Below are 18,428 nucleotides of genomic sequence, written 5' to 3' on the forward strand. Positions count from 1 at the left end.
TAAAAGGGTCACCTGTCCCCACTCCTCCCTTTCATGAAATAAGTCAGTTACCAATTACCTTTTCAAAATAGAGAGTTGCAGGGTTATTTTTACATGGCCAAAATGCTTATATGTTCACAGTTGGACACTCACTCAAATCATACCCCAAACTCAACCTTCCCATTAATGGTTGACCGTTAAATCCTTTTTGTTACAGACCTATCATAAGTGGCCTTTCCCCTAGTTACTTAGTAGACTAAGATCAAGATCCCTTATGAGAGAATTGTCTGTGAAATTATAAAGCATATGGATGAACCAAATTAGAGAATGTTGGACTTTTTTTTTTTTTGGCTACTTTTGCAAACTGCCAAACTTGCAGACTCCTCAGTCTTCTTAGGATAGTGATGCTTTGAGATCGGACCACTATTTGGACAGTCTCCTCCCTTTAGCACAGATGTCTTTCTATCTCATACATCCCTGTCTTCGCAAGTCCAAATTGGATGAAAGAAATTAATGAGCAATTCTTAATGTTAAAATAATTCTGATCATTTAATTTACATGCACACAAATATAATGACTCACATAACCTTAGACTTTTTCTCTGTAAATAGATGTGTGTATAAAGTAGAAAATTTAGCCCACACTACATTTAAAGCAGAAATAACTATTGCTGCACATTTATTTTCATATTAGGAAAAAAACTCTTCAATATTTTTTGTCTCAATTTGTTTTTGTTCTTTTGTGTTTGATTTTTTTTCTAATTAATTTAGTTTCACTGAGGCCCTGTGTGTTGATCTGTTTTTGTTTGTTTGTTCTAGTTTGAAGTGGATATCTTATCAACACATTAGTTTTGGTACATCAGATCTTTGATAAAACTAATCTTGTTGCACAAACTAAATTTTATCCCAGCTGCTATTTGCAGTTGACTTACCTTTCTGTGATATTTTAAAACTAACTAATCTTTCTAATTATTTCTGTATAGTTTTTTTTCACATTAGTTAAAAGGATTAGCTGCATATTTCTTACTGTTTTTTAAAAATTATCATTGATAGGGGCGCCTGGGTGGCGCAGTTGGGTAAGCATCCGACTTTGGCTCAGGTCATGATCTCACAGTTCATGAGTTCAAGCCTCCCATCAGGCTCTGTGCTGACAGCTCAGAGCCTGGAGCCTGCTTGGGATTCTGTGTCTCCCTCTCTCTGCCCCTCCTCCACTTGCACTCTGTCTCTGTCTCTCAAAAATAAATAAAAATTGAAAAAAATTTTAAAAATTATCATTTATACATATTCTAATGCTGCTGCTACTCTACAGCTCCTGTGTGCTTTTATTTTCTGCTTGACATTTAAATGTATAGGTTCTATCATCCAGAATTAGTCCTACAGCTACCTCATTATGCTAGCTACTTTTAAGAAATTTGCCAGCAGCACTGTAAACTTAAATTTTCTGAAATGAATATCCAGCCAAATCTCTTCATGGCTAAGGTTTATGTCAACAGTTACAACACTGGCCTGAGGACCCCATCCGGAGACCTCAGAGCCCCTGAAAATCTCAGGGCCCATTACCTGCCTGCCTCGGAGGTCTCCAGGAAGCCCTGGGCATTTCCCTTGAGCTGTAAAGTGTCTAAAATGGGTGAACTCTGTCCAAAGTCAGACTTCTTGTCTCGGAACTAGAAAGCAATTTCATTTTTCTCTGAAGTTATTACCTAACATTCCAGAGGCTCTGAACACAATTCCGTTAGGCATTCTTTGCCCTTGTTCATATCCGCGCAGGAATAGTGGCCATGCAGGGTTAGCTTACAGGGTCTCCTATCCTTTGTCAGCCAGCTATGTACTGGAATAACGTTCGTGAGTCCCTAATCAGAAACAGCTTGATGAGAATCAACGTTCTGATGCGAGAACTAGTCCCATCTCTCAGGGGGTTGATTTGATATGTTTAGTTTTTTTCAGCACACACAAATAATTGCCCAAACTGATTAACACATTTTCTGTTGTATTTCCTTATAAACAGCAAGGCAAAAACAACATCTCAACTTATTTTTCCCCATTTCCTTTTCTTTCATCTGTAAATGTACTCTCCTCCTTTCCTCAGCCATCACACATGAGCGTGGTAATTATTATAAATGATCTGCCTTTTATTTACTTGCTCCTTCATTTGTTGTTAGCTTTGTGTACAGTCTTGACAGTGACAGTTTTTTGTGCGTTTTTTTTTCCTTTGGTAGACTGTTGAACGAATCCATTATTTAATTGCTATCATTATGCATCCTTTCATTTATAGAACTTATATACCAAGCTTTCCTTTTTCTTTCTTTCCATGAGGATGTTCAGTTGTGAACATATTAGACATAAAGGGGCAAGAAGCATTTAAGTTATGTTTTTTTGGTTTGTTCTGTTCTGTTTCGTTCATTAAAAAAAATTCTGATAGACCCAGTGTTTGCAACTGTCGTGTAAACGAATGAAAGATAGATGTGTGCGGTAGTCTCTCCGTGGCATTTCTGTCTTGGACATACTGTGGCTTTATGGCTGCACCAAGGGGTGCATGGGAAATCAGTGGTAATCCGGGGGCTGTGTCCTGCTGAGCCTCCTCTTGGCCAGTGGGCTCTGCCATTTCCCTTCCAATTATTGAGAGATCTACAGAGGTTTTTTTCTGTCACTTTGAAAACATCACACATTAAAAACCTTCCTAACACAAAAACTGTTTTTCATCCTTGAGACTGAATTTGGAGAAACAATAGCAAACTAATAACAAAGATGGCATTGGCATTTCAAAGTCGTTTCTAAAAGACATTATATGCAATGGTAATAAACGAGGGATGAGATTTTTGAAGAGTACCTAGGACACCAGCACAGCTTCAGAGATTAAATCGTGCTTCCTGAATATACACTCTTGCCTTAATCAAGATGCCTGTTAGAACACACAATGACAATTCATTCACTCTATGAATAATTATACTATTTCCCAGATTAAGAACACCTATAGCGGGGCGCCTGGGTGGCTTAGTCGGTTAAGCGTCCGACTTTCGCTTAGGTCATGATCTCGCGGTTCGTGGGTTCGAGCCCCGCGTCGGGCTCTGTGCTGACTGCCAGCTCAGAGCCTGGAGCCTGTTTCGGAATCTGTGTCTCCTTCTCTCTCTGACCCTCCCCTGCTCATGCTCTCTCTCTCTCTCCTAGAAATAAATAAAAATATTTAAAAAAAAAAAAAAAGAACACCTATAGCAACCCTATCTTTTGGCATATTTTAAAAATTTCTGTTACATGCCTGTTTTTTTTTTTGGTAAAGACTCTACAGGAGGTAAGAAAAGTTTGTACCCTGATAGGAGAGGGAAAATCAATCATCACTCCCAGAATTCATAGAGAAGGCTGAAAACTCCCAATCTGTTAGTGATGTTAAAGCCTCAGACCCAAGCAGTGTAAACTCAGCACTGAGAAAATGATCTGATGATCTAAATCTCCATCCCAACCACCTAAAACTCTTCCTGATGATGATAAAATGACCATAAATTTTATAGCCATGGAAAATGTATAACTTAAATGCAACTTTTTGATATGGATGACCACCAGTTAGGTATTATCCCCATTTTATAGGTAAGGAGACTGAGGGATGGAAAAGCTACATGGTTTGTCCAGGATCACACAGTGAAGTGGCAGAGTCAAGACTGAAATGCAGGCCACCTGCCTCCCACTATTAACCAATTTCATGAGCCAATTCCTTACCCCCATCTTTTAATATCTTCTGGGGGCTTATTTTATGTTCACCATATCGGCTTGGGTGGCATTTTTTGCTTCTTTACTTATTGCTTAAGATCACTTTGGAACTCTCATGGTTATATATGATATTCCCAAATCAGTATTGAGATACTATTAGGAAATATGTGCCTTTTTAAGATTTATATGTAAGGATTTCAGACTATTCACTTACTATTTTTTCCTTTTTCCTACCATTGTTAACTGCCATGTAACTTTGCCAGTATTTCTGTCCCTTCTTACTAAATTTCCCTCTTTCCTTCAATAGCCTGGGCTTCCCACTTGTTTTAAAAAAAAAAAAAAAAAAGGAGTTTTCTTTGCAGTGTGTTTAGTTAGATTTGTGATGTGCTCGGTGTTGTCTTTTTTGTATAATTTTTTAGTCATGTGTTTTCTTTTAACATATAATGAAGTTCAAAACCAAAAACCTAGAAGAATATTTAAAATTTCATTCCATCTTTGAATTTTTGTTTTTTTCTCAGAACCATTTAACCTCATTACTAAGTCATTATGAGCTTGAAAGTGCAATTTTCTTTTTTCCAACTTCTTCTTGAGATGTTGTAGAAGATACTTTATTTTATTTTTTGAACATTTTGCAGCAGTCCTGGACTTCATTAGCAAGATGAAATTTTGAAGCTGATACAATCCTCAAATTTTTTTAAATTTTTAAACATTTTATATAAAACAACAGCTAAAAATTCACCTTTCTAAATTTCTGTCTGTATTTGGCAATGCACTGAATTGAGGTTCTTATTCAGTATATTTATGCTGACCTCATCAAGTTTATATGAAAATGCAGCGAAAGAGTTAATCGTTAATCAAAATATAATTAACACAATCTGTAAACATTGGCTATCCTGATTTTTTATTAGTATTTAGTACTTAATTATTTATTGGCTATATCCCACCCCAGATTTGCAGTCTGACCCAGGTGTAGGTCAGCGTAGCCCTCAATTCTGACTACACTGCTATTCCTGTGGGTCAACTTTCTTTTCAAGAAGAGCCTGTGATATTAGTTCATGGAACCAAATAGATTTTCCTACCATCCTCATACGGTTTTTTAAACATTGACACACTGATTGAAGTTTGAGTGGCTATTATGTGCTAGACATTGTCCTAGGCATTGGAGTTCTTTATGGACCCAGTGTTATATAGACAGACTTGTAAACAAATAACTTCAAAACCCACGAGCTGTGTGTATGAGTGAACTGAGTTGAAGTACTTGGCTGCCAGGCTGATGGGTTAAGTTTCACAGCAGAAGCAACCTATGGCCCGAAGTAGGCATTTACCTGGTAGATGAGGAAGGTGCTGGATATTCCAGTGGAACAGAATTGCATATGAAAAGCTTAAGGTACAAAGCATGATGAAGAACATGACTGACCTAGTGTGGTTGAAGAGACATGAACCGACCAGATGGTGGAAAGATAGTTTGTGGGAGGCTGTGAAAGGCCTTTTGTGCCATGCCAAGAAATTTGTGCTTTCTTTCTGAGGCCATGAAGGCCACTACATAACACTTCAGTAGTCTTGTGTGTTGTGTGATGGGCCAACTGGCACTAAGTCCTAACATACATTGTACGAGCCAGTAACATTAAAACAAACAGATTTCTCATTTCTCAGTAATGCTAATATGCTAACTAAACACTGAGTCCTCTAAAAATAGTGAAGAGCACAATTTCCTTCATGGAAGTTGGGGAGCTCTGTGGTTATGTTTGATAGTAGATTGAGGGGATTTTTCAGAGTAGATTTTTCACAATTACTATTAAAGGAGTCCTTCTTTTTCTTGGGAGAGTATTATAATGGATTGCCTACAACTGTTGTCATAGAAGTGTATAAGATGGGCATTACAGTCTGAAGGAAGGGAGATAGTTAGGATGTTGGTTAATAGACTGGGTGAAGAACAGTAAGGAGTTCAGTGAGAGTAATGGGAGCTGAAAGGCATTAAGAAGTTATAAGAGAAATAATATGCAAATTACATTTGAAAGCAAGGGATGTTTTCCTTCATAACTAACATGTACTTTAATTCTGTTATTCATAGGACATACCTAATTTATTAGGTATTGTCTTCAGGTTAGAAATAGGAATGCATTTTATGCACTCATGTTAAATTGAGTACGTGGAATATGTAGATTATTTATCACACCTGCGACCCACGAAAGTCTCTATTTTAGAAACCTCGGTCTTTTGAACTGATGACTTCCTATCATTGAAATTTCACTATTATTACGTTTGTGCTTTGCATGTTTCAAAGCAGTCGTACTTGTTTGAGCCAATTTTATTCTCCCAACAACCCTATGGAAGTAAGGGGGTGAGGAGATTGTTAATTACCATATCAAAATGATGAAACAAAGGCTCAGAAAGGTGAATTGACTTTCCCAAAGCCACATATCTAGAAAATGGTTTTCTTTGGGTTCTATAATTGATAAAAAAAACAAGTAGGAGTTCACATTTGAACCAACATATAGTACATGTAGTCGAAGATTATTAGCCAAAGAGCTGATCAGTTACTGATGTGAACTTTGTGATTCAGAAAGAGCTTTTGGTATTGAAATGACCTTTTTATTGGCTACCTTTTCCATTAGACTATGAACTTCTTTGGGTTAGCACTTGTGTCTATTAGTCTTTATATGCCCAAGATCTCACAAGATGCCTACCATGTAGGAGACACTTAATGAATGTTCATCAAAGTTTATTGGACTCAAATTTACGAGTTAATAGCTAGAGGACCTCAGGGGTGCCTGGGTGGCTCAGTTGGTTAAGCGTCTGACTTCGGCTCAGGTCATGATCTCACGGTTCGTGGGTTCGAGCCCCATGTCGGGCTCTGTGCTGACAGCCAGCTCGGAGCCTGTTTCGGATTCTGTGTCTCCCTCTCTCTCTGACCCTCCCCTGTTCATGCTATCATTCTCTCTCTCAGAAATAAATAAAACATTTGAAAAAAAAAAAACCAGCTAGAGGACCTCAGTCAGGCTACTTAATTTCTCAATTATTTACTGAACCAGAAAATGAGATTCATGTCACCTGATTCATAGGATTATTGTAAACATGAAATGATAAGAAAATATATCTAGCACAATGCCTATCACACTGTAGTCACTAACTAAATGTTAATTATGAATCCATTTTAAAAATTGTAGCTTTTTTTGGTTGAATAGTAGTATAATTTAAGCAGTCATTCAAACCATTTAAGCAGTGACATTAAAATTACCTACATGGAACCAAATATCTCACTTTTCATTATTTAAAAATATTTTTAGCCTTAATTTTTCCATTTTACCAATATATAAAATGGGTGTTTGAGTCCTCTAAAGATCAATGAGTAGAACTTTTTCTTCCACAGCAGGGGAAGGAGGAAAATACTCTTGAGTTCCACATAACAAGCTTTTGTAGGGAGTTCTTTGATGCAACCAGCATTGTATTTCAGGCCACCTATCCCTTTAGCTTTCCATTACTGGAGATAGTGCCATGAAAAGACACAACAAAGAGGATCTTAGTCTTCTGATCTATTTATCCTAATTCAATTTTTTTTATATATTTACTAGGTATTTCATTTATTGCCTTCATTTTATTAATAATTATTGATAATTTTTTAGCAATTAATAACAATTAAACCCAGCTTTGTCTCAAGATAAGGCCATAAACATTGAGCTAAGACCATGAGTGTTTTAGGTAATCAATGAAAATAAACTCTTAAGCAAACATTATATACTTTTCTATTAATTAAATAAACCAATTGTGAGTAGAACAGTGGCCTTTAAAAGTGTCTTAACTTGATTAGATTTTTAAAATAGGAATTAATTTTACTGGTGTCTTGAACAAGTAAAGTCTACTAATATTGTTTCCAAGTGAAATGGAGGTTTTTGAGACTCTTTTGATCCATTAAAATTAAGATCGCTTTTTGGAAACAGAAACACTTTTAATAAATATGTTCAAATGAATACATTCATCACCTAAGCATGTGGTTCCCATCTTTACTTAGTGTTGTTGCTACTGCTACTAATAATATTGACCTTTCCACAATTTCTAATATGGTCACATAAATTATGAAGAGCTAGTGAGGTAGACAGTGCCTCGTTTTATAGATGAGAAAACTAAGGCACAAAGAACTGCCTCATCATCAGCAAAATATTGAAATAACTCTCCCTTTATTAAAGTATTAGAAGTCATTAGCTCCTTATAATTAAAAATTAAGCCCAAGGAATGTCCTTTACAGTATTCACATTTGACCATCATGCAGCTATTGCAAACAATATTTTAAGAACGGCAGAGCACTTTCAACTACATTTTGCTCCATTTCGTTATTCGTTATTAATCTTACTTTCCATCTTGCAATGGAATTTTTTTTGCATACATCACAAAATAGACCGTTGATCCTGTACCTTTGCAGACATAAAGCCATCATCCATCTCTGTTACTGTACCACTTACATGCAGCATGGGGAATGGCAGCATTTTAACCAGATAGTGATGTGTTCATTAAGTAATAGCACCCCAGTTTATACCTTGTTATCCCCTGATGGTAAAGGAAGTCTTGACCTGCCCCCTCCTAAGCCCCTTCCCTATTGTTCTGCTGTGTGCAGTGTGTCTTTATGTAAGTAAAGTTACTTGTATGTGTTGTGGTATAACAGTCGAGAAAATACTGTGCATGCCGACTATAAATAAAGCTTTAATGTTATAAATCAGTGTGCGTTGTTTAGGGCATTTTTAGGAACACTGGTAATCTGTGTGATATTTATTTCTTTGTTAACTTTTCTGAATACTTTCTCTCAAGGGTTTCTTATTCCACTTTGAGTATGTGAACATTGAAAATACATGGTTTATTGATACGCTTTTCTAGAGTAAAGCATTTTAGATGGGCTTGCAAGGAAAAATAAGTCTGTGTAACTCATAATATTTTGATTTAAATATCATTTTAAAACTCTTCTGATTCAAGTAATTCAATGGAAAGATACCAAGTATCATAAGTGAAGAGTTTAGTTTATTAGCCTAAACTGTTCTCCGTTTCTTTCCTATCCCGTCATAAAAGGAGACACTGAGGAAAATGGGCTTATCAGCCATATACTGAGATTCAAAGCAGTGTGCACCTACACTTGAACTTGCCACACAACTGATCTGAATGCATGGTGATTTTAGTTTGGTCACCAAATATCATATCTTACAGGGAAACCAGTACAGTGATTTTATGTACTTTTTTTAATGTTTATATTAGTTTTCAAAATGGTTTTGCTTCCTAACCCTCCCATTATATGAAGCCTCTCACTTTGAAAGTCACAGACTGCAGACTGGTAAGTCCATCAGCTCTCTGTCATTATAATCATTCATAATTTTAGTTAAAGTAAACACATGGTCATTGCATAGTTTTCTTTCTCGGCCCAAAGTATTTCCAGTCTGAAAAGTTATTCTCATTTTTTTTAAATACATAAGTACATTCATTCACTTGCCAAACAACATTTTTGTGTCATTTTGATTTCTAAGCAACACATTTAGATGGCAGTGCATACACTCATAATGTTGAAAATTTTTCCACTGACACTCGATACTTTCAAAATCAACTTTCATCCGTGTGGTGTTTTTTGTTTGTTTCTTTGTGTTTTTGCTTTCAAAGTAACTTGTGATCAAAATACCTTTTGATTGAAATGTAGGTAAAATGTCTGAACCCTCTTCTGAGGTGTTTGCCCCTCAAATGTATTTGTTTTTAATAATGCTGAGTAACTTCTATGGCTATGAGCTAGCCTTCGTTTCACCTTTTGGTTAGGTTGACCCATAGGGCATGAGCCACCAAAGTCTTTCTTTTGGTCTGTTATGTAGAATTAGGTCTCTTTGCCAGTTTCCTCCTTTCTGAAAGTAAAGTTACAACCAATGACCTGCCTATCAGATTTCTGAATTTTTTACTTTTTGAGATCTATAGGCAAGCTAATGAGATAGCTAATTGAAATGAATCAAACATTTTCTGGTCATTTAAAATTTTTACAAGACCCTTTAATTATTCGTTAAATAGAAGAAGCTCTGGGACCTGTTTTATATATGCATGGAATGCCTTTGCATTGAATCATTTGGTGATACTCTTGGAGCAAAGTCGATTTCACTTTGGCCTTTGTAAGAGATGTGGAGATCATTCCTAGACACACTTTACCAAAAAAAAAAAAAAAAGAAAAGAAAAGAAAATGAAAAGAAAAGAAAGAAAGAAAAGTTTAAATCTTCAGGTTGTTTCTAAAATGTTGCCAAACCCATGCTGCTACTTTTAACAGAGAGAAATCTGAGTTTTAAGATTCAAATGTTCTTTTCTGACAAAGAAAAAGTGCATCTATCTGCCAAGCGCATGATCATATGAGCTTCAGATAGAAAAGTGGCTATGATTTGTGACTGTTTTTGGTTCAGAAGGATGCTAGATCCACATGCAAGTTTTCTGGAGGTGGCGATAGAATGGGAGGGACCGGCAAGGGTCGTTGATCATGTCTGATCTCTCTGGATTTTCTGCAGGGGAAAAGGTTCTCCAGGATGACGAGTTTACTTGTGACCTCTTCCGCTTCCTGCAGCTGCTTTGTGAGGGACACAACTCAGGTTTGTGAGACCCCAGACTCTCTGATGGTTCCAAGGAGGATGCGTTTTGAAACCAGTAGTGACAGGGGCCCGCTTGTTCCAATTACGCTGCATCCCTGAGTCAGCAAACATTCTGGAATATTCCTCAGAGTGCTCCATATACACTGTGACATTTTATGCATTGCATCCCTACTTTCAAGGTCCTTTGCTAGCCACCCCACTTAATTCCCACCATTTGTTCTTCTGTTAGAAAAGACAGGTGGAAAACGATATGGATTAGATGGATGTCTACAGGGAGCTGTGTGGCTTTATTCCTTCCTACCCCTTCTCGTTAACTGGGGAATCTACTTCATAGTATTACTTAGCATGACGTATTTCCCTTTGTTGTGTATGTAACAAGCTCTCTCCCAGACTTGTGCATCTGTGAAGGCAGGAACTGTATCTTAATTTTAACTTTGTTTCCCCAGCACACAGGAACAAATGATTACTGAATGCATAGTTTAATTGCTTCATCCTAAAGGATGGAACTCCTTCCAGGGATGCCCAGAGCTCTAGGGCTAGGAATTAGGAAACAGATGTCAGCGACCACTTTGACAGAAATTGGCTATTGATGTTCTGTGACGCACCGAGATGTTTTGGGGGTGCTCCCATAAAGCACTGCTCTTAGCCACTGTGATGTTGCTGGAGACATTATTTGCTTTTGGAGTTATTCAGATAACTCATTAAGAACTTTTGACTCAGCTTCAGTAACTTCTTTTGCTCTTATGTAGATTTTCAAAATTATCTGAGAACTCAGACTGGCAATAACACTACTGTCAACATCATCATCTCTACTGTAGACTACCTCCTGAGAGTCCAGGTATGTTGGCCTAGTAACGAATGAAGGGAGTTGGTGAGTTGACATAATGTGGCAAAATTATTAAACCGACATGTTTAATGTGTCGTGATAGATGACCAGACAGAATTTTTTGAGATTTTTCATCTTTGATCACAGTCTTTCACCGAGTTTTAGGGTGAAACCACCTCTGTTGCCTTTGCCTCCAATCCTGGCTCCTACATGACTCATGATTTTCTTTCTATAAGTGGGAATTTCCACCCCCCCCCCCCAAATGTTTTTTGCTTGATGGCACTTTAAATTCATTTCATTTTGGAAAGTACTTATATACTCTGGTCCTTCTTCTAAAATTGATAGAGAAATTGGGAAGACTGTTTGAAATGTTTCTAAGAATGAGAAAGAAAGGCTTTTAAAATACCCACAGTGTACTTAAATTTGACAAGTAGTCCTTTTCAGCTGTCCCAACACTTGAATTAATTTTAAAATCCAGCTTAACACTCCATCAGGTAAAACTCTTTGTGATATTGTAGTAATCTTTCACATGTTGATGAAACTGAATCTGAAGGTGTAGGCCTCCTAGGTAATGAGAGGTCCATACAACTTTTATTTCCCTCATCTTATTTATAAGAGTAGCCAGATATAGTACTTTAAAACCTGCACATTCAAACTTCCAAGTTTCTCCCCTAAATCTTTTGAGTACGTAAAAGCACAACCTTTTATTTAACCAAGAGCTTCAATATTTGAAGCAAATACAAGAAATATTGCTGAAAACATATTTGCGATTTTTTAAATCATATCTTAAAATCCAAATGCAGTTTACATGCTAGACTAAATTGTATTATTCCTGGGTTGCCTGCCCGGCTCAGTTGGTTAAGCATCCAACTTCGGCTCAGGTCATGATCTCATGGTTGTGATTTCGAGCCCCACATCGGGCTTTCTGCTGTCAGCTCAGAGTCCACTTCGGATCCTCTGTCCCCCCCACCCCCTTTCTGCCTCTCCCCTACTGGTTCTCAGAATAAAAAAATAAGTTGTATTATTCCTTTAGCCAACTAAGATTCCTTCCAAATATAAGTTATTATTGAAACCATCCTGTTCAGAAAGATTGATCTTGTTTAGATGTTTGTTTATATTTGTCATTGTCTGAGTTTATAAGTAGTCCAACCAGTTCCTTGAAGTGCATTTAGAAGAGCAACAACGAACATTTTGGAGTTGAGGAAATGTTAATGAGCTTTGTTGGAAAAAAAAGAGGTCAGATATCTGTAACCCCCAAAACATCCAAGACTTGTCTAATGTTTGTGCTTACATAAAATGACATAAAATTAATTTAGCTTTGCTCAGTGGATAAATATGCATTCATCTTATGACTCCTTATGTCTGTGAAACTCAAAGTCATCAGTGACAGGGAGTCATTTTTAAAGCTAAATTTTCTGCTTTCTATCTCCAGTTGTTATTTCTGTCTCGGGAAAAGGTTGCCACCTTCACTGTTTAGGAAAATCTTTGAGAATAGTATTTACTTCACAGATATTTTTGTTTTATTCCAAATCTTGTTATTTAAAATGATTTCCTATTATAGAGTTCAAAGCCAGACAGGTCAGTGGTAGCTTTAGAATGTGTCTTAATCCTGTCATCCCTCTTTTCCAGGAATCCATTAGCGATTTCTATTGGTATTACTCTGGGAAAGATGTTATTGATGAACAAGGACAGCGGAATTTCTCCAAAGCAATTCAAGTAGCAAAACAGGTCTTTAACACGCTCACAGAGTATATTCAGGTAAACATTTAAATATTTCTGTGTTTGAAGAAAAAAAATAGTCTACTGGTTACCATTGAATTCCATGAAAAAAATGCCAAATGCCAATTTTCCTGCCATCATCCACATTTGCTATTGACCTTTCACATAGATACTTAAGCAATGACTATGATTAAATATCAGATTGAGGTGTGAATTTCTATGTCATGAACTTGCTTTACCATTCGGCAGATTGAGTTATTATTAACTCCTTTCAGGGGTGAACCAGGATGGTGGCTCTATTGTGTCTCTAGGGCCTGGTATATATTAAGCACTCAATAAATATTAAAGAAGAGAGGGAGAAAGGACAGAGCAATAAACTACTCTTTATTGTATTCCACAAAAATGAGGAAGGAGTTTCAAAGAAACTTTATATAAAAGAGAATAGTGTTTAAGACTTTATTATGGAAGGAGCCCAAATGTCCATCATCAGACAAATAGATGAAGAAGATGTGATATATACCACAAATACTGCTCAGTGATGAAAAAAACAGAAATCTTGCCATTTGCAACAATATAGATGGAACTAGAGTGTATTATGCTAAGCAAAATAAGTCAATCAGAGAAAGACAGATATATGATTTCACTCATGTGGAATTTGAGAAACACAACAGGTAAACATAGGGGAAGGTAAAATAAGATAAAAACAGAGAGAGAGACAAACCATGAGAGACTTTTAAATACAGAGAACAAACTGAGGGTTTTTGGAAGCAGGGAGTGTTCGAAGGGATGGGTTAAATGGGTGATAGGCATTAAGGGGGGCGCTTTTTGGAAAGAACACTGGGTATCATATTTAAGAGATGAATCACTGGGTTCTACTCTTAAAGTCAAGACTACACTGTATGATAACTAACTTGAATTTTTAAAAAAAGAAAAAATAAATAAACCATTCAAAAAACCAACAACTTCATTTTAGTACATATGGATGTGTGAAGGCACGTACACACATGCACATAAAATCATATAATAATGTATGTTACAGGTAAAATTGCAATAACCATGAAGGAAATGCCTTTTTTAAAACATCAATTTGTTTTATGTTCTTCTTGGGCTAAACTTCTAGTCTTGACCTGCAGATGTTTAAAAGATTTTATAAAACTTTTTTTTTTTTTATTTTCAACCAGGGAAAACTTTGTTATTTCCTAGGGGGCAGTCAGTCATCTTTCCTTTCAGTTTTCTGTCGTCATGGCCAATTTTACTCAGAATCAGTCAGTCTGTTTGAAGTGCCATGTGCCGAGGATAAAGCAGGAGGAAGAAACTTAGTTTGTTTCATTAGACTAAACATAATCTTGTGGCAGAAAGAAGTTAAGTAAAAATGACAGATGGTACCCCAGAGCCTTGCGTAGCTACCAGTGTTTACAGGATAACTGAGCACATGAACATGGGTGGCCAAATGAAGCCAACCGAGGGTAGGTGCTGTAGAGGTGGGGGAGCGTGACCCATCCCTCTGCCTGGCTCGTTCTCTCCTCTGTGTTCATACCTTGGAAGCTCCTCATGTTCTTTTTTTTTTTTTTTAATTTTTTAATGTTTTTGTTATTTTAATTTATTTTTGAGAGAGAGAGAGAGAGACAACATGAGCAGGAGAGTGTCAGAGAGAAAGGGAGACACAGAATCTGAAGCAGGCTCCAGGCTCTGAGCTGTCAGCACAGAGCCTAACGCGGGGCTCGAACCCACCAACCGTGAGATCATGACCTGAGCTGAAGTTAGACGCTTAACCAATTGAGCCACCCAGGCACCCCAAGGTCCTCATGTTCTATATTCTCTCCCTGCACAGAGGAGAAGATCCTTATTTCTTAGCCAACACTTGATAATTCTGATAAATTTTCTTTAAATCAAATAGAAGCAAAATTTTAATTTTTAAATGTTTATTTCATTTTTTGAGAGAGAAGGAGAGAGAGATACAGAATCTAAAGCAGGCTCCAGGCTCTGAGCTGTCAGCATAGAGCCTGATGCAGGGCTTGAACTCACTAACTGCGAGATCTTGACCTGAGCTGAAGTTAGATGCTTAACCGACTGAGCCACTCAGGCACCCCCAAAATCTGTTTCAGCCTCTCACATTCCCATTCCCTTGTCTTCACTGGCTTCCACTGTTGCCTTCTATTCTCATCCACACCTAGGAAGTTATCAATGCAACATTCCATGTGAATTCTCTTGGTTAAAATAAAGTTATCTGATAACACAAGCAAGCCAGAGAATTTTATAGAAAGCTAGTAAAATGGTTCCTAAATAACATATGAAACTTAAATGCCTTTGAGGTAGAGAATGAGCATTTCCTGGTTTCTAATATAGGTGAGATTCCTGAATTTATATAAAACAAGAAGAATCTGTTAACCTCTCAGTATGTGCAAAACTATTTTTTTAATCTAGCTAGACTTGACAGAACATTAAGTTCGTTTCAGGCATAAAACTTAATAATTTGATATCTATATATATTGCAAAATGATCACTGCAGTAAGCCTTGTTAACATCTGGCACCATGCACAGTTAGAGAGTTTCTTTCCTTATGTGGAGAAAATGTAAGATTTACTCTCATAGCAACTTTGAGATGTGTAATACAGCATTGTTAACTATTGTCACCACATTGGATCTTACATTCCCTAGCCTTACTTGTTTTATAACTGAAGGTTTCTATCTTTTGGCTCCCTGCACCCATTTCATGTCCCCCACCACTACCTCTGTCAACTAGCAGTCTGTTCTGTGTATTTTTGAGCATGTTCTTTTGTTTATTTTCACATTCTACATATAAGTGAGATCATACATGAATTGTCTTTCTCTGTCTGACCTATTTCCCTTATCCCAGTGCCCTCAAAGTCCATCCATGGGGCAAATGGCAAGTTTCTTTTTTATGGCTGAATAATATTCCATTATGTGTGTCTGTGTATGTGTGTGTATCTTATGTCACATTCTTTCTCCATTCATCCATCAGTAGGCACTTAGGTTGTTTCCATATCTTGGCTATTATAAATAATGCTACAGTGAACATAGGATTGCATGTGTCTTTTGGAATTAGTGTTTTCATTTTTGTCAGGTAAATACCCAAAAGTTGGGGTGCCTGGGTAGCTCAGCCGGTTAAGTGTCCGACTTCGGCTCAGGTCAGCCTGCTTGAGATTCTCTCTCGCCCTTCTTTCTCTCTGCCCTTACCCTCCTTGTGCTATCTCTCTCAAAATGAGTAAATAAGCTCAAAAAAAATTTTTTTAAATGATGAAAATGGGCATTCTTGATTTATTCCTTTTCTTAAAAGAAAAGCCTTCTGCTTCTCACCATCAGATATGATATTAGCTGGGAGTTTGTCATATATGGTCTTTATTATGTTAAGGTACATTTCCTTCTATACCCACTTTGTTGAGAATTTTTATCATAAGTGGATGTTGAATTCTGTCAGATACTTTTTCTGCATCTATTCAGATGATCATATGATTTTTATCCTTCATGTTATTAATGTGGTATATCACATTGATTTACAGATGTTCAACCATCCCTTGCATCCCTGGAATAAATCCTTCTGCATCATGGTGTGTGATGTTTTCAATGCATTGTTGACTTCAAATTGCTAAAATTTGTTGAGGACCTTTGCATCTGTGTTCATCATTGATATTGGCCTGTGATTTTCTTTTCTTGCTGTGTCCCTATATGGTTATGTTTTCAGGGTAATACCAGCCTCATAAAATGATTTTGGAAGTGTTCCTTCCCCTTCTATTTTTTTGGAAGAGTTTCAGAAAAATTAGTATTAATTCTTCTTTGAATATTTGGTAGAATTTATCAGGGAAGTTTTCAAATAACTGATTGAATCTCCTTATTGTTAATGTATCTATTCATATTTTATATTTTTTCATGATTTAGTCTTGCAAGGCTGTTTCTGTAGCCATTTTATCCATTTCTTCTAGGTTGTCTGCTTTGTTGGAGAATAATTGTTCATAGTAGGCTCATTATCGTCTATATTTCTGTAGTATCAGTTATAACATCTTCTCTTTCATTTCTAATTTTATTCATTTGAGTCCTCTCTTTTCTTAGTAAGTCTAGCTAAAGGCTTGTCAATTTTGTATATCTTTTCAAAGAACTAGTTATTGGTTCCATTGATCTTTTTTATTGTCTGTTTAGTCTCTATTTCATTTCTTTCTGCTCTGATCTTTGTTATTTCCTTCTACTAACTCTGGGCTTCAGTTGTTTTATTTTTCATTCAACGAGGTATAAAGTTTGGTTGTTTATTTGAGATTTTTCTTGTCTTGAAGTAGGCATTTATCACTGTAAACATCCCCCTTAGATCTTCTTTTTCTAGAGGCACCTGGGTGGCTTAGTTAAGCATTTGACTCTTGATTTTGGCTTAGGTCGTGATCTCATGGTTGTGAGAACGATCCCTGTGTTGGGTTCTGTGCTGACAGTGTGAAGCCTACTTGGGATTCTCTTTCTCACTCTCTCTCTCTCTGCCCCTCTCCTGCTTGCGATCTCTGTGTCTCTCTTAAAATAAATAAATAAACTTAAAAAAAAAGAACTGCTTTTTCTGCACTCCACAATTTTTGTTATTACCTATTACTATTTTCATTTTTCTCAAGATATTATTAAATTCATCTCTTGATTTATTCATTGAATCACTGGTTTTTCAGAAGCATGTTGTTTAATCTCTACATATTTATGAATTTTCCAGTTCTCTTCTTGTAATCAGTTTCTCATTTCATATCATTGTGGTCAGGAAAATATGCTTGTTATGATTTCAGTCTAAAGTCTTCTTAAATTTGTTAAGACTTGTTTTGTGACCTAACATGATCTATCCTGGAGAATTCCATGCAAAAAATACATATATACTCTGTTCCTTTTGGAGAGAATTTTTGGTATATATCTGTTATGTTCATCTGTTTTAATGTGTTGTTTAAAGCTGGTGGTTCCTTATGGATTTTCTATATGGATAATCTACTAATGTAAGTGTGATATTAAAGTTCCCTCCTATTATTGTACTCATGTCTATTTCTTAAATCTGTTATTATTTGCTCTATATATTTATCTTTATCTATGTTGGGTGCATAAGTACTTACACATATTATATCCCCTTGTTGAATTGACCCCTTTATCATTATATAGTGACCTCTGCACCCACAGAACTGGGTGAGTTCCACTGCTCTCTCTTTAAGTTCACTGATCCTTACTTCTGCTCCATCATGTCTGCTGTTGAAGCCCCCTTGTGTATTTTTCAGCTCAGTGATTGTATTCTCCAGCCCTGTGATTTCTGTTTGGAACTTTCTTACATTTTCTTTGTTGAATTTCTCTTTTTATCCATTTTCCCCATGAGTTTGGGGAACATCTTTATGACCATTCCTTCGAACTCTATATTGTTTCATTAAATTTTTTTTCTGAGGATTTAGCTTGTTCTTTCATTTGGAATATATTCCTCTGTTTCTTAATTTTTCTTGATTGTGTTGGTTTCTGTGCATCCGGGAAAGCAGCCACCCCTCCTAGTCTTGAAGGAATGGCCTCCCATAGGAGATGAACTTTACTCTTCAACCTTACCCTAGCGCTCGGTTGTGTCTCAAACCAGTATGATCGTCCAAGCAGTCTCTTCTGTTTTTA

The 18,428-nt window shown here is 36.6% G+C and overlaps 1 protein-coding gene across 1 annotated transcript in view; it reads left to right on the top strand.

Annotated features, from left to right (window-relative positions):
- The window catches only part of RYR2 (ryanodine receptor 2), a 468,566-nt gene that overhangs the window by 399,725 nt on the left and 50,413 nt on the right, over nucleotides 1-18,428 (top strand). The window contains exons 84-87 of the mRNA XM_039254352.1: nucleotides 8,959-8,991; nucleotides 10,187-10,267; nucleotides 11,017-11,105; nucleotides 12,723-12,851. Coding sequence (XP_039110283.1) covers nucleotides 8,959-8,991; nucleotides 10,187-10,267; nucleotides 11,017-11,105; nucleotides 12,723-12,851 — 332 coding nt within the window. The remainder of the gene's footprint in view (nucleotides 1-8,958; nucleotides 8,992-10,186; nucleotides 10,268-11,016; nucleotides 11,106-12,722; nucleotides 12,852-18,428) is intronic.

This window comes from Hyaena hyaena, unplaced genomic scaffold (genome assembly GCF_003009895.1).
Source record: "Hyaena hyaena isolate Hyena2069 unplaced genomic scaffold, ASM300989v1 scaffold_485, whole genome shotgun sequence".
NCBI lineage: Eukaryota > Metazoa > Chordata > Mammalia > Carnivora > Hyaenidae > Hyaena > Hyaena hyaena.